The sequence below is a fragment of the Tyto alba genome, unplaced genomic scaffold, assembly GCF_018691265.1.
Source record: "Tyto alba isolate M040663 unplaced genomic scaffold, T.alba_DEE_v4.0 Super-Scaffold_45, whole genome shotgun sequence".
In the NCBI taxonomy this organism is placed as follows: domain Eukaryota; kingdom Metazoa; phylum Chordata; class Aves; order Strigiformes; family Tytonidae; genus Tyto; species Tyto alba.
Genome location: NW_024881321.1, coordinates 27,768,533 through 27,782,817, shown reverse-complemented (window position 1 = coordinate 27,782,817; position 14,285 = coordinate 27,768,533). Strand labels below are relative to the sequence as shown.

The 14,285-nt window shown below is 38.7% G+C and overlaps 1 protein-coding gene across 1 annotated transcript in view; it reads left to right on the top strand.

The window, feature by feature from the left end:
- ABCC4 (ATP binding cassette subfamily C member 4) overlaps positions 1 to 14,285 on the top strand; it is a 154,108-nt gene that overhangs the window by 120,485 nt on the left and 19,338 nt on the right. Inside the window, exons 27-29 of the mRNA XM_032996986.2 lie at positions 2,330 to 2,419; positions 2,893 to 3,065; positions 9,380 to 9,485. Coding sequence (XP_032852877.2) covers positions 2,330 to 2,419; positions 2,893 to 3,065; positions 9,380 to 9,485 — 369 coding nt within the window. The remainder of the gene's footprint in view (positions 1 to 2,329; positions 2,420 to 2,892; positions 3,066 to 9,379; positions 9,486 to 14,285) is intronic.

The following is a 14,285-nucleotide window of genomic DNA, read 5'->3' as shown; positions in this document are numbered from 1 at the left end:
GTAAAACTATTTTAGTGCAGTTGAATTCTGTGACTTTTATCTAGTTTATATGATAGGGTTTTCATCATGGTCCCAAAGGGTTTTAAGTGTCCAAAGGCTAGCAGGTAGCATTTCTTTTCCACACAAGGGAATACTTTTTTCCACTAAAAATATGCAAAACTGTGAAGTGATGGTAGTAAGAAGAAAAGGAGGGTTTGAAATCAGGTTTATACTAAACTGAGTAATAGGCATTGTCTTGTACTGCGTTAATAGTGTCAATAATAGAAATAGTTATGTAACATCAGGTAGTTATTTTGCAGCAAATATCTTCATAATTATGTGGGAGGCTAAGAAACCATAGGGAGAGATGCTTATTAAAATTATAACATAAAATATGCTAAATAGAGCCATTCCTAGAGAGTGATGAGGCAAGACTGAAGTTTTCTTATATGTAAGTTTAAATATCTACCTAGAGAAATAAAAATGTGCTTAGGCCTCTAATTGCTTGCTTGGATGGAGCTGTGTGAAGGTTGTGTTTGTAAATCTTTTCTATGCAAATGTTGTCTGCCTCCCTGACTGCAAGCATTTTTACAACAATTATTTACAGGTTTGTCTTATTACTTTCCTCTCATAAACCAGACTAATTTAAATAATAATCTGTGTCAGAAATGGTAATTAAAAAATATTCTTATCTTCTCTTGCAGTACATGTCTGTTGTTAGGACTTTTATAATAGTTATGAACACTTTATAAATTCAGCCTCTTATTTTGCCAACCTATAAAAATGGATTGAAAAGGAAAATAAATGTAACAATACCTTCAAAACACACGAAATGGTGTATTAAAATATGTATTGTTAAACAAATTACTTTCTAGGTATTTTTGAAGAAAACTGTTCTTGAACCTGTTAATTTTTTTTTTAAGTCCCTTTGTTCATTCAACAGGTTTTTAGTGACGTTGCAAATGCAACAGACACTTTGAAATAATTGACATGTTATGTCAAGAAATGCATACATTCTTTTACATTGCTTGTGGCATGTTCTGTCTTTGTTAATCCTTTTATATCACTCAGAGTGGTTTAGAAATGAAGACACAATAAAAGGGTTAAGGGCTAAATTTGTTCTGATTTGCTGCAGCCCTTTGGAGCTGGGAATCATTAGGGTTAGGTGAGGTGTAAGTCACAACAGAGGTTAACCTTGGAGTAAGCTGAACTTATCCAATGTAAGTTAGTCTTTCTTTCCCAAGGGAGGAAAAAAGAAAATATTTTGCATAAGTTTTCTTCAATTTATAAAGACTGGCAGCACGATGAATGGTCTTCGTTTACAATTAGCACTATTATGGCTTTTGACTTGTCTTGATGTGTGGTATTAAGAGCAGTTTAGCCCTAAAGTCGTGTCGCTGCATGACTCTTTGGTCTGGCAACTCACATTAGTGAGTACTGTTCTGTTGCTTAAGGAATGCTGGACCAAAAGTTGTCTTCCCACTTCTCAAACACTACATTTTCCAGTGTGAATTGGTTTGTGTCAGTTTGATTAATGATCTGTTATTGGTCTAACCGGGAGCTGAAATAGAACAAAACTTGCTTTGACCACAGGTAAACCCGTATTGGTACCTGAATGGGAGAAGGTCCTGGTTTGACTCCCTGGTGTATTTTGAGTTAGGGCTTGGCCCAGCAGTGCTCCAGTTCTAAGTAAGTTTGCTTCGATGCTGTGGCAGTACAGATTAGCTTATATATGTATAGGTTTAAACATTGTGTTTGAAATGGTGAAAGCTGTTCCTTTTAGGCTGTGTTGGTAAAATTGAAGAGCTTTTACGGTATGAAATGAAAAAAGATCCCACAACCAAATAGAGAAGGAAAACCAGAAAGGCATTGTGAGCTCTTTGATTCCTCTCTGGTTTATGTACTTCAAAAACAAATTTTCAAAACTGCCCAAACATAATTTAGGACTGTGAGCTCATTGACAGTGGTAGTTGCTGGTTTTCATTAACAATACCAGGAGGATAGCAGTGATTTCATGTAAGTATATATATAGCTCGTGGCATCAAAACAGCGGCATGTAAATGCCCGTTTGAGTACTGACATAACTGTGTACAGCGATTTGCAAACAGACCTGTCCTGTTTGGTAAATTAACTCTATACAGACTGGTTGAACACTTGCCTTCCCCCCTGCTTCCAACCCCCTGCACTTGAAGCGTACTATTGTGAAATACACCTTTGCATTTCATAAAAGGTAGCCTGTTGGATATTTCTGTGCTATTGTTGATGTAGGTTTGTTCTGATTATTATTAAATTACCTATCGCAATATAAAACCTGTGTTTATAATGGAATGCTAATTTTACTGGGTTTTAGGAGCCTCTTCTATTCACTGGAACCATGAGGAAAAATTTAGATCCTTTCAATGAATACACTGATGAAGAGCTGTGGAATGCCTTGGAAGAGGTGACTTATTAAATCTAATAATGTACATCTGGTATTTACAAACCAAGTAACACTACAGTGCTTGTGTGTGTTAGGTTTTAAATGTTTTCCTCAGGTTTGATAAGGGCATAGCTGTTGATGGAAAAAGATAGATCATTGTGTGTGCATTTCTGTACGTGTGTGTTTGTGCATGTGTGTGTAGACATGTATATTGTTATATAAGTCTTTTATGAAAAAATTATCCTTTGGAATGATGCTTTGGCTACATTTTGATTCATATCTTAGTTTTAATGAACATTAATAGATTCTTAACAATGTGCTTTAATGTTTTTAGAACTCTAATAACTGACACACTGTGTAATCCAACTTGGCACTTACTCATTTTGTGTCAGAATATAAAAGGTAAACCTTGCATACTTATTGTTGTGTCATCAGACACACAATAGCTGATTTAAAAGAGTTACTCATCCTACAATATGTTGACATGTCAACAGGTGCAACTGAAGGAGGTTGTGGAAGATCTACCTAATAAAATGGAGATGCAGCTGGCAGAATCTGGGTCTAATTTTAGTGTTGGTCAGAGACAGCTGGTGTGTCTTGCCAGAGCGGTTCTAAAAAAAAATCGGATCCTTATCATCGATGAAGCAACAGCAAATGTGGACCCAAGGTAAAAACAAAATCTGTCATCTTAAGATGAGCTGTTTTTTCTTCTAATATGATCTGTACTGCAGAGATAAACTTAAATGTTTGTATTTCTTGTAGTTTGTATTGCTATTTTATGTTTTTAATGATAGCATCATAATTATCTATTCAAAATGGGGCAGTCGAGCGTTGGCTACAGAGCAGATGATATAAACTGAGCGCTCAAAATATCCCTAATTTCAGTGCATTCCACAGAGTTGGGGAAATTAATATTCAAAGTTTATTTGTCCTTCAGCCATAGACAAGAAGACAACCTCCTTGGCAATGCACATCAGTAACATCAGTATAGCCATGAGACAATTTGAGTTCTGTTGATTTCTGGAAGAATGTCTCTTGGAAATAAATAAATAAATAATAATTAATCTCCTCTCCCTCCCCGCCCACCCCCCACCCCCCCACCCCCCCAAAAAAAAACAACAGACCAAAACAAAACACGAAACTAGAAGGGTGAAAAATGGTATAAGCAAAACCGGATGCTTTTGGTTATGAGATGCTATCCCTTCAGATGGCTCAGATGCCGGTGTAATAAGTTACAGATAAAATAGGGGGGGGGGGGAAGGTAAGCTGTCCCAAACACCACAGGAATTGCAAAACAGATTTGGAGATGTTTAAAGCTACAGGAGGGACTAATTTATCATTCATTTTTTTGTCTTGTATAACTCAGAGCAGCAGAACTTTGCTGAATTCATTCCTGTTTGAACTAGAGTGTACTTCTAGAAAAACATCCAACCTCAATAGAAGAAAAATTCAATGACAACCCTTGTTAAATTGTTCCAATAGCTAAGTACCCCCACTGTTAATTTTTGAAACATTTGAAACGCTGGTGGAAATACTTTGGAAACAATACTGCAAACGTACTGCATCAATTAGTCTGAGCTGAATATATAGTTCCAACAAACTATGGCTTGAGGGAGAACTCAAAGTCCAAAGAGGACAATAACACAGCAAGTCCCTCAAACAGATGCATTAAGGATTTTGTATGTCATCTGGGCGTGACTCATTTTTATAACATCTTCTTGGGGGAGAAGTGGTGCCACTAGGGTAGCTTTGCAGTTCAGCTGACAGTGTATTTCTAAAACCTTTAGAGAAGTGCATTCCCTTCCCAGAGGTTCTCTTTTTCCTTTTTTTTTTTTTTTCTTCCCTTTTTTGACTATTAGTTTATTTTTGGCTGAGCTCTGATAGATTAAGTGTGATTAATCATAGCTATGGAAATTTAATACCATCTTACTCATCCTCCCTATTTTGGCATCTCACATGTGTGTGTTCTCAACTTGCACTATCCATTTAATTGATCTTGATTAATGTGTGCTGCAATATATATTATAATAAGGTAAATGTTTGTTTGTATCAACTCTAGGCATAACAATACAAATAATAACTTGGAACTTCTTTGAATTCAGTTTGCATTGCAGTCATTATTACCTTTTCCTTAATGTGTTGCTATAACTAGAGCCAAGTATTTTTCAGCTGTGCAATCTGATAGGACGCTCATCAGGAAATGCTGATGTGGGTTGCTTAACAGAGCAGTTAGGGAGGCATTTTTGGCATGTAAGGAAAACCACCTCTTCTGATGCACAACCCCCATACCTAGCACCCTTGTCTCTAGCCTGGCGGCAAACACACATTGTATCAAGCACCTGGGATAGGAAACCATGGGGAGCTGCCGCCGGCTCTGGAGACACTATTTTTTTTTTTTTTTTTTTTTTCCCCTGGCTCTTGCTCTCTTTACCTCAACCACTGCTGCAGCTGTGTTCCTTCTCCAGTTCAACCTGGAAACAAATGTGAGAAGTCAGGGTTTGGGAGGTGGGAGGAGGAGGAGGAAGGGTGAGGTGGCATGAGGCAGTGGATGGGCAGCGGGGTGAGGGGTGTGCAGTGTGTACCTCCCCCAAGGATGAGGGACTCCCCACCATGTTTTTGCAGTTCAGCCTTCTTCCCTCCTCCTTACATCTTCCAGCTCCCATATGTACCCTTATTTTCCTCTCTGCTCCTTGTAGCTACCAGCATGCATGCCTCAGGGGTGTCAGTGCTGTCGTGAGGGTGAGGAGGAGCTTGCCTTAAAGAAGGTTGCCCTAAGTCAGACTACTTGCATGTTTTACATGATGACTGACAGGTGTTTAATTTGATCTTATCTTCTTGGTCCTGAAGCCAGCATTCTCACCCTGAAGAATGGAGTAATTTTAAAGTAGTTAAACCATTCTGGAAAATTGTATGAAATCTGGAGCAGAAGAGCTGAAAATCTTTTTGTAGTCACTTTGGTGATATATTGAAACAAAATCCTTAGTAACTGGGACTTTTTTCAAATACTGAGTAAGTTGAACTTGCTAAGCTTTCTGTGCACTGACTACAGTATTATGTGCTAACTGGTATTTTTACTGCTCATAGAGGACAAAACTTTTTGGGACCAATCCACTGCCATATTTTTGCATTGATTGTTCATTGAGTCTGGTAAAAACAGCCATTGCACATAGTTCAGTTCATTAGCCAGCTTAACCTTGTAAGGTTTATCCTTTTGTTACATCTAACTGCTATCTGTTTCTCTTTTGGAGAAATTATCTAAAGCCACTCAGGAATTGTGTACTGTGAGATATGCTTCCAGGACAATCCCAGGAGGACATTAGACTGAAGATAATGACTTATCCAGTGTTCCTTTCAGCAGCTTGGTTGCTTCTCATTCAGATCATATTTATTCTTGCTCTTTAGATAGTTTTCTTTTTACATAGTCAACTAATTCAGGTTACACCAGATCTTGGGTTGCTGTGAAACTTGGTGTTAGATCTTCAACCTGTGGTGCCAGTGAGACAGCTATAGCACCATTTTGTGCTTTCTTATTGTACTGCTCCTTGCGATGGGGAGTATCATGGTTCCCATTTTCATATAATCAGATTAGGGTTGAGCTTTTGTCATCCAGCAGCCCTGGTTTTGGTATTCAGGTTGTATCTTTGGTTTCTAATGTGCCTGAAAGATGATGGGGTTTGATCCACTGAGGTGGGTGATGGAATCACTTGGCACTTGCCTGGCCACTTTCTCAGTGTGGGTAGGTGCCACAAAGGGTCCATTTATGCCCTGGAAAAAAGGACAGAAATGCTGCTTCCTTTGGCACTTTTCTAGAGGGTAGATGGCTCTAATTGGCATGTGATATAGTCCCTACACTCTGGCAGCATGTAATTCTCTACACAGATCCTTTTCTTAGTCTTTCACATTTTCTTGCCTTTCCTACCTTTATCCTACTGGAGGTTACTGATAGTGGTTCTCCCTGCCACCCCAAAAAACTATACTCCAAGATCTACTGTGAACCTTAGACAGGATCTGGTCAAGTCCCTATCAGCGGACATGTCTGCATGAGATTTCATACTGTGATATTTGAAGATGGAGCTCTTGGGTCTGTTTCTGATTACTTTGTAGTCTCATTTTAGAGCATTTGTCACACCCACAATATGGCCAGCAGTTTCTTATTAGGGGTAAGCTCATATTCAAGAAATACCTGTTTAAGATAATAGTTTGATAGTATCTATCTAAGAATGTGAAATGGTTTCTATTGTAAATATAGGAAGAGGTGGTGCTATAAGGAATGCACATAATAAAGGAAGATACAATAAATGAACGCAGAGGACAAGGATGTTCAAGGATAAGGCATTCTCCTCAGATAACAGTAGGAATAACCTGAGAGTTACAAATCATTTTGAGCCCTTTAAAATGTTGTTTTCAGAATTCCTGAGCAAGCTATGATTCTCAGTGCTCTGTAATAGCTCTGCAGGAAACCTCACCTTGAGCTTGACTATAAGGAAAGAAAAAGGCTTTCTTTACATAATTCTAGGGAGTGTTTGAACCTTTTGTTTCTGTTTCACTATTCTAACCATTGCAGAGAACACATCCCGCTGTCTGTACAAATCTCTTCCCTACTGAGTGTTTTCATGTATATCCCAGATTTTTTTCTTTTGAAAGTAAGAGTAGTCAGGTCGTTGAGCCATTACTGAGAAGATAGGAAAAAAAAAAAAAAAAAACAAAACACAAAACAAAACAACAGAAACATGCATTAACACTGGGGTGAAAGCAGTGGTATTGCTGCGATATGGGGCATTAATGACGAACAACTTCCTTTTCTTAAGGGGACTGTTAACACACAGGGCTAAAGCTCCTGGCTCTCTCCTGACTACTTCTCCTGTCTCTTTCCCTGATTGTGTACTGTCCTTGGTTCAAAAAGAGAAGTTGAGGAACACCTGCTTCCCACCATGCTCTTTAGCTTCTTTTAGGAAGTAGGAAAAAAGGACGAGGCTTTCTCAGACTGTGGCCCAGAACCCTCCTCTCTCAAGCTTATGACAGAGCTTAAATGTTTCTCTCCCCAGATGAAGATTGACAGTCAGCATACATGGGAACTCTTACCTAACTGTTTATGTCTTCCTTCTCTGATGATTCGTCCTGTCATCATCAGGGATCTGTCTAGTCCTTTGTCATGCTGATTGCTTAAACTTAGTTTGTAATAGAAGTTATGTTCAGTCTTTCAGAGCGTGAGCTTGTGCTTTCTACTGTGGAAACCTAGTGGTTACTCCATTCCTCTAAGTTGTCCTGTTCTTCCAAAGTTGTCTTTGTCCACTTTTTATTGTTAGCACCTCTTGACATGGTGGCATCAGAACAATTCTTTTTGCGTAATTTATGAAGTGATACCAAATATTTACCATGTGCAGACAGATTCAATATAGACTACTACTTCTGTCTAAAAACTAATAATTTGTCAGAGGAAGACATGTGTTGCATGAGTCTGTTTTATGTTATGTCTTGGTTGTTAGATTTCCCAATTACTTTTATCAATTTAAAGAATTAAGGCTTTGCAAGGAACTGGTTGAAGACAACATGGCTGCCTAAATATACCGGTTTATCCAGATATCCCTTTTGTATTGTTTTAACCCTACCTACAGCATTTATTATTCTCCAGTCATTATATTTAAAAGTACAATGTCATGTTTTAATAGCAATTCTGGAAATGAGACCCATGCCTTCAAGTGCCTGTCTTCTAGGCTGGAGCTTCCTTGGTTCAGCTAACCCCAGTATATTTTGAGTTCTTTGTGTTTTCCTTCTATCTTCGATGAGAATTTCAGTTTCTGTACCTTCTCCATTGTCACCACTCATTGTTTTTCTTGAAGGCTAATGGGCAATGTGATTATTCACGTGGCCTGGCTTTGTGCCCAGGTTGGGAGCCAAGGCTTCCTGGGCAATGTGGGCTATCAGGTGCCTCTAGAGGGCATTCATCACCTGATGGCTGCCTAATTCAGGTGCTCTGAACCACCTTCTAGCCATGCCTTCCCCCTTCCATTGACTAAAGAGATGACTACATAGGTTTGTACATTTAAGACTAACTGATACAGTCTCAGTTAGGTGGTGTCAATGCTTCTCTTGTACAGTTAGTTACTTCAGTAATCTCCAGTTTTATGAGTACCGCACTTCTTTTGCATCAATACTTGTTTATACAGCTAAATAACACTTTAGTGTCTTATGTATCTTTCAGTATAATTTTATTTCCTTTTCACAGTTCTCAGCTTTGTGGCAGTTACTGCTTTAAACCTGTACTTCAGTGTCTGTGCTCTAGTTTAGTTTTCATTCTTTAAAAGTCTTATGATTCCTCCTGAAATCCTTTTTTTTAGGTGGTGAATTCATATAGTAGGTTGAGGCTCTTAACTTGAAAGCTTTTATCCCTTTCCTTGTGTTGTGCGTTCTAGTTAACACTTTTGATTTATAGAATACACCAAGTTGGTTTTCTTCTGTATTCAAGTTCTTTAGCTACTTCAGTCCTAGTTTAGTTTACAAATCACCTCCTTTATCTAATCACCTTTTACAGTTGAAATCAAGATCCTTATTTACAGGCTGTTTTGTGTTCATTCTTCAATTGATCTGCAATGAAAGAGAGTTACTTTCACCAACTTTTCTTTCCTGTTTGCACAAACTAACTTTTTTTGGTGTAGAAATCTGTAAGAATATCTGACTCTACAGAATTTTCTTCTTTCTGTAATCAAAGCCTGGGAAATCAGTCTCATGAAATGAAACCTATTGCTCTACTTGCAAGAAGAAGCTCTTTCTTCCTGAAGTACTAGAGGATAGATTTTGAAGTACGTTTCATGGTATGCCTCCAAGTCATTTAACATAACAAGAGGAAGAAGCACTGTAATGACTTCCTAAGCATATTTCCTGCTATACACTCATCTTTGATGAAGTCATAAAACCTGCCTGCTGTTCAGTTATCCATGCAAACATCTGACTTTTGTCTGTATTGCTCTTTCTGTGTTTCAGAACAGATGAGTTCATTCAAAAGACGATCCGTGAGAAGTTTGCTCACTGTACAGTGCTGACCATTGCGCACCGCTTGAATACCATTATTGACAGTGACAGGATTATGGTAAGACAGTTAACTGCTCTTTTTTTTTTTTTTTTTTTAACCCCTCCCTGCAGAAGAATAATGTTATTGACTCTTTCTTCTTAATTTTGATCCAAAAGTCAGCAGAGGTTTAAGTCATACTTTAGATTTATTCCAGTTAACCTAGTTATCCTAGTTATTATGATTGGCAACTCATAAAACTGTAGAAGTAATAACCTGAAAAGACTTCTTATATTGTCTGGCCCTGTGGTTTCCAACCTGTGAGGCATGAACCCATGGCAGGTGAGGCACAGCAGCAGACCTGAGCAAATAAACTCCGCCAGCCCTAGGAACCTGTGAAGACACACCCAAGAGGCTCTGGACAGAGTCAGCTGGATTCAGTCAGGTTTATTAATTCAGTCTCGGTGGGCTGAGGGAGTCAGTGACAATAGTTAGTGGTGTGGGATGTGTGAGGAGGAAGTGGTAGAGGTTCTGGGGCAGGAGACGTGGAGGCAGCAGCTGCCCTGGGGCAAGGGTGGTAGTGGTGGGAGAAGTGGAACTAGACTGGTGAGGTAATGAACGTGGCCAGCTTTCTTAAGCAAGGTTCAAACAGAAAAGATGAAGCGCTACCAATCTAGCAGCCTCTGCCATCTTTGTTCCCAGCAGAGCAGTGATATACTCTGCCACTGTGAAGATGGCACTCTCTGCCATCTTGTCTGCCCCACAGTGGAGTGCACCTGCATAGAAATTAAGAAATACTTGCTGATTATTTTCAGAAAAGCAATGGTCTTCCCTAGGCTCTCAGGAAGTTGGGCTTGTCTGCGTTCTTGAAATGATGGGCAGACTGCAGTTTTGCAATTGTCTGCAGTAGGAATGGGAGCTCTTTGCAAACATTTTCTTCGCAGCCATTGAAGTAACTGACATAGTGGGCAAACCATGCTTGTGAGTGGAACTCATGTTTAACTGGGCTTCAAGCGGAAATTACCCTTCATGTCTTGGTGGTAACCTTAAAAAACCCACTTTCTTCAACTTTTGTTTTGTGAAAATGAAGCCTGTTAATTCTTTCCATGTTTTTTTTTTTTTTTTCACTGGATCCTCAGAACATTTTAAAATCTGTGGTTTCCTTAAGTACACAAAGTGAAACAGTTGAATCTACTGAGGTGAGTGGTGTTCTGAGGAGTAGAATAGATTGTAAACTGAGTGATTATAGTTTACTTACAAAGAGAGAAACCAGCAGAACTGCCATAAGTAGTCATATAATTGCAGTCATTTAACATATAATAAATAAATATTTTCTTCACTGGTGAATACCTCCCCACAGGTCTAATGGATATGTTGGTGTTTTCTACAACTAAAGTTAACAAAAGATTTGTGAGGAAACAACTGTGACCTAATTAATAGCTGTGTGTTTGTTAGCTGTCCAAAGGGATTTCTGTGGGTTTTGGTTCATTAACTACCATTAACATGTTATGTACAGAATGCTCTTTCCATGAAGATGTTTTCTTAGTTTTACCTTTAATATCATGCAGTTGTGATGAAAACTAGATGTTTTGTTTACTTTTTTGCTAAAAATCATTGGAACAAAGCATAGAAATCACCCTTCTCCCTGAACTGCTCAGTATTATTACCAACTGTACAGCTACTCTACTGCATTTTTAGTGTCTGTACATTCTTCTTAACCTTATGTTGTTTCAATTTAACCACTGTTTAAGATTTATAGTTTCCTAAAAGTCTATTTATGTTCATACATTGTCTAATACAGTCTCTTTTGAGTGCCTTTGACTTCTTTAGAGTGTCTATGAAGATGTGCCTATGAATCCAGTCATTAGTAGCTCATAAATATTTTTAATCTTTTTACATTGCTCCATTTTCATCTTCTTACTGTTCTTTGATTTCTGTAATTTTTTTGAGAGAGGAGTGTGAGAAGTGTAGGACAGAAAAAAGGAGGGAACTGACTCCCTTAAACCTGTATTCTTGACATCCTTATTCAGTTATGGATTGTGTTTCTGGACAAATCAGAAATATGATCGCATATTTTAAATGATCAGAGTTATGGCAGGTATGCTTTTGTTACACTTTTAATTACTTGGTTTACTCAGGCATGTAACTCCTAGTGGGAATATAGCAGAATTTTGGAAGATTAAGAAAAATGTGTGTGTTAAAAATGCAAGGAAAAAGAATATACCTCTAGAAGACTAATTTATTAAAATTAACAATAAAAACAGCATTCATGGAAGATTAATTGTTTACTTGGATAAACAATTTACAAAAATTGAGAAGACTCCGCTGAAGAAAGCTTTCACTGTATTTTAAAATTTGGTTATTCAATAATGTGTTTTAGTGATTCACAAATTTAACTTGATGCAGGTTCTTTTTTAAGAGTAAGAATGCACAAACTGAAGTGTATTGTTCTTCCATTACCTGGTATTATTAAAACCCCTGGTTTTGTTTCTCCTTTAACTGAGGCCTCTAGGTGCAATAATGCCTTCATTTATAAGCCATCCCAAATCTCTGTTGTTTGCTATCATGGTAAGTTTGTTAGAAAATGAGGGAAGAACAACAAAGATGGAACATGGCAGTTGGAATATTAACAATTGTCTTGTGACAAATAATGAGTAAAGTTATTTTTCAAACACATTTTGAGCAAACTTGTTCAACTCAACTCAATCACAGAACTCCAAGCCCATTACTGAACAAGGATACATAACCGGAACATAAACTAGGGTTTCCCTCCCTTCCCACTGAACCAGACTGAAAGGAACCTCAGGAGGTCTCTAGTCTAACTTCCTGCTGAAAGCGGGGTCAGCCCTAATTTCAGATCAGGTTGCTCGAGGCTTTTTTCAATTGGGTCTTGGAAAACCTTGAAAGATGGAGATTCCACAGTCTCTCTGGGCAATCTGCCCCAGTACTTAATTATCTGCCATGAAATTGTTTTTTCCCTATATCCAGTTGAAGCTTCCCTTCAGTTTATGGCAACTGTTTCTTGTTTTCCCATTGTATATCTCACTAAAGAGACTGCTTCTGTCTTCTCGGTAAGTTCTTTGCAGGTATAGGAAGATTGCTGTTAAGTCCCCTGAAGCCATCTCTTCTCCAGGGTGAACAAGCCCTGCTCTGTCAGCCTCTCCTCATAGGTCAAGTGCTTCAGTCCACCGACCGCCCTGGTGACTCTATTTCAAACTTGCTCCAATTTACCCTCATCTTTCTTGTACTAAGGGGTCAAAACTAGTCACCATATTCCAGATCTGATCTGATGAGCACTGAATAAAGTGATTCCCTTGATCTGCACTCCTGCTGATAGCCATGGCACACTGCTTGACTGCTGTTTAGCTTGCTGAACACCAGGACCTCACCTCCTTTTCAGCACAGCTGATGTCCAGGCAGTTACTCCCCAACTGGTACTGATGCAGGGGGTCAGTCTGTTCCAGATTCAGGACTTTGCATCTGTCATTGCTGAGTGTCGTGAAGTTCACGCTGACCTATTCCTTTAGCTTGTCCAGATCGAAACAGCTTTGAACGTCTAGCCTGTCTTAAGCATGTTTACTGCAATCTCCAGTTTGGTGTTGTCCACAAGCTTTTGATTTAACTCATTGTAATTGCTGGTTGAAGGAGAGCTTTCAAAAAAGAAAATGTTCACTTTTAGGGTTAATCCAAATATTAAAAAAAAAAAAAAAAAAAAAAAAAAAAAAAACAGAAAATAATTTTGAGAAAGTCATGAGAAAATGTCAAGTTGGATGAGTATGGAAATAGGAACTGAACGTGAACTGTTGCATGTCTGCTCACACCCATCGTAATAACCGGTTCTATTTCAGAAGAGAAGAAAAGCCTACTGGAAGAGGGGAAAAAGGAAGAACAGAATACATTTTATTCAACTGTAGACAAATCTGGCCTCAGGAGTTGTTTTAATTCTCGTTTGTTCCATTCCCAAAACCATACCTCTAGTTTCATAATCCAGGTCACGCCTTAAGAGTATTTCCATTATATCTATCTTAGTGATAAACACATTTTATCAGAACTTCAAACGCTTAAAATCATTGAGGGAAGAACTGTATTGTGTAACGCGATACTCTCTAACCCAGTCACCTCAATGAGTAATACTACATTGCACTTGCGTAGGACCTTTCATCTGGAAATTGTAACGCTCTTTACAAACATTAATTAATTAAACTTCAAACACCTGGGTGAGATAGGGAAGTATCCATACAATCTTTGGAACCAAAGTTTGAAAGACTTGCTAAATCAGACCATCAAATAATACTACCATAAAATTATAATCCAGCGGTTTTAAAACTAATTTTTTTTTCTTTTTTTTTTTTTCCTTCCCTCTGAACTCCTTCAGAGAATCATAGGAGATTTTCTCATTCCTTTTTCGTCGTTAGTTTGAGAACCCAAGTTGTAACTCCTCCCATCAGGTGCTAGCAGTACCCATTTTAGCTCTTTGGCACAAGCAAACACCCTGTTCCCTGGCAGAATCGGAGGATGGGATAAGTGCTGCGGTTGCCTCTTCTGTGATGCCAAATCCTGGCAGAAGCTCAGCTCAAGCTTGCTCCACTGGCCCCTCATTCCACATAGCTTCCCCACCACCACAACAGCTGCTTCCATGTCCTGTCTTCACCTTAGAAGGCGAGGGCCTTTTACGTAAATTGGATCTTCAGCTCACCAAACGCAGCCAGGAGCAGCCTGGGGCAGCCAAGAGGCACCGCTCCCAAGACTTCCAGTGGGATCTCGTAAAACCCCCATCACCCCTTCCTCCCCTACCTCTTTGCTTCCTTCTCAAGGTTGAGAAATACTTTTCAGAAACTGTGTTTTACAGAGGGGAAAACAGAAGCATACAGAAATTGAGGC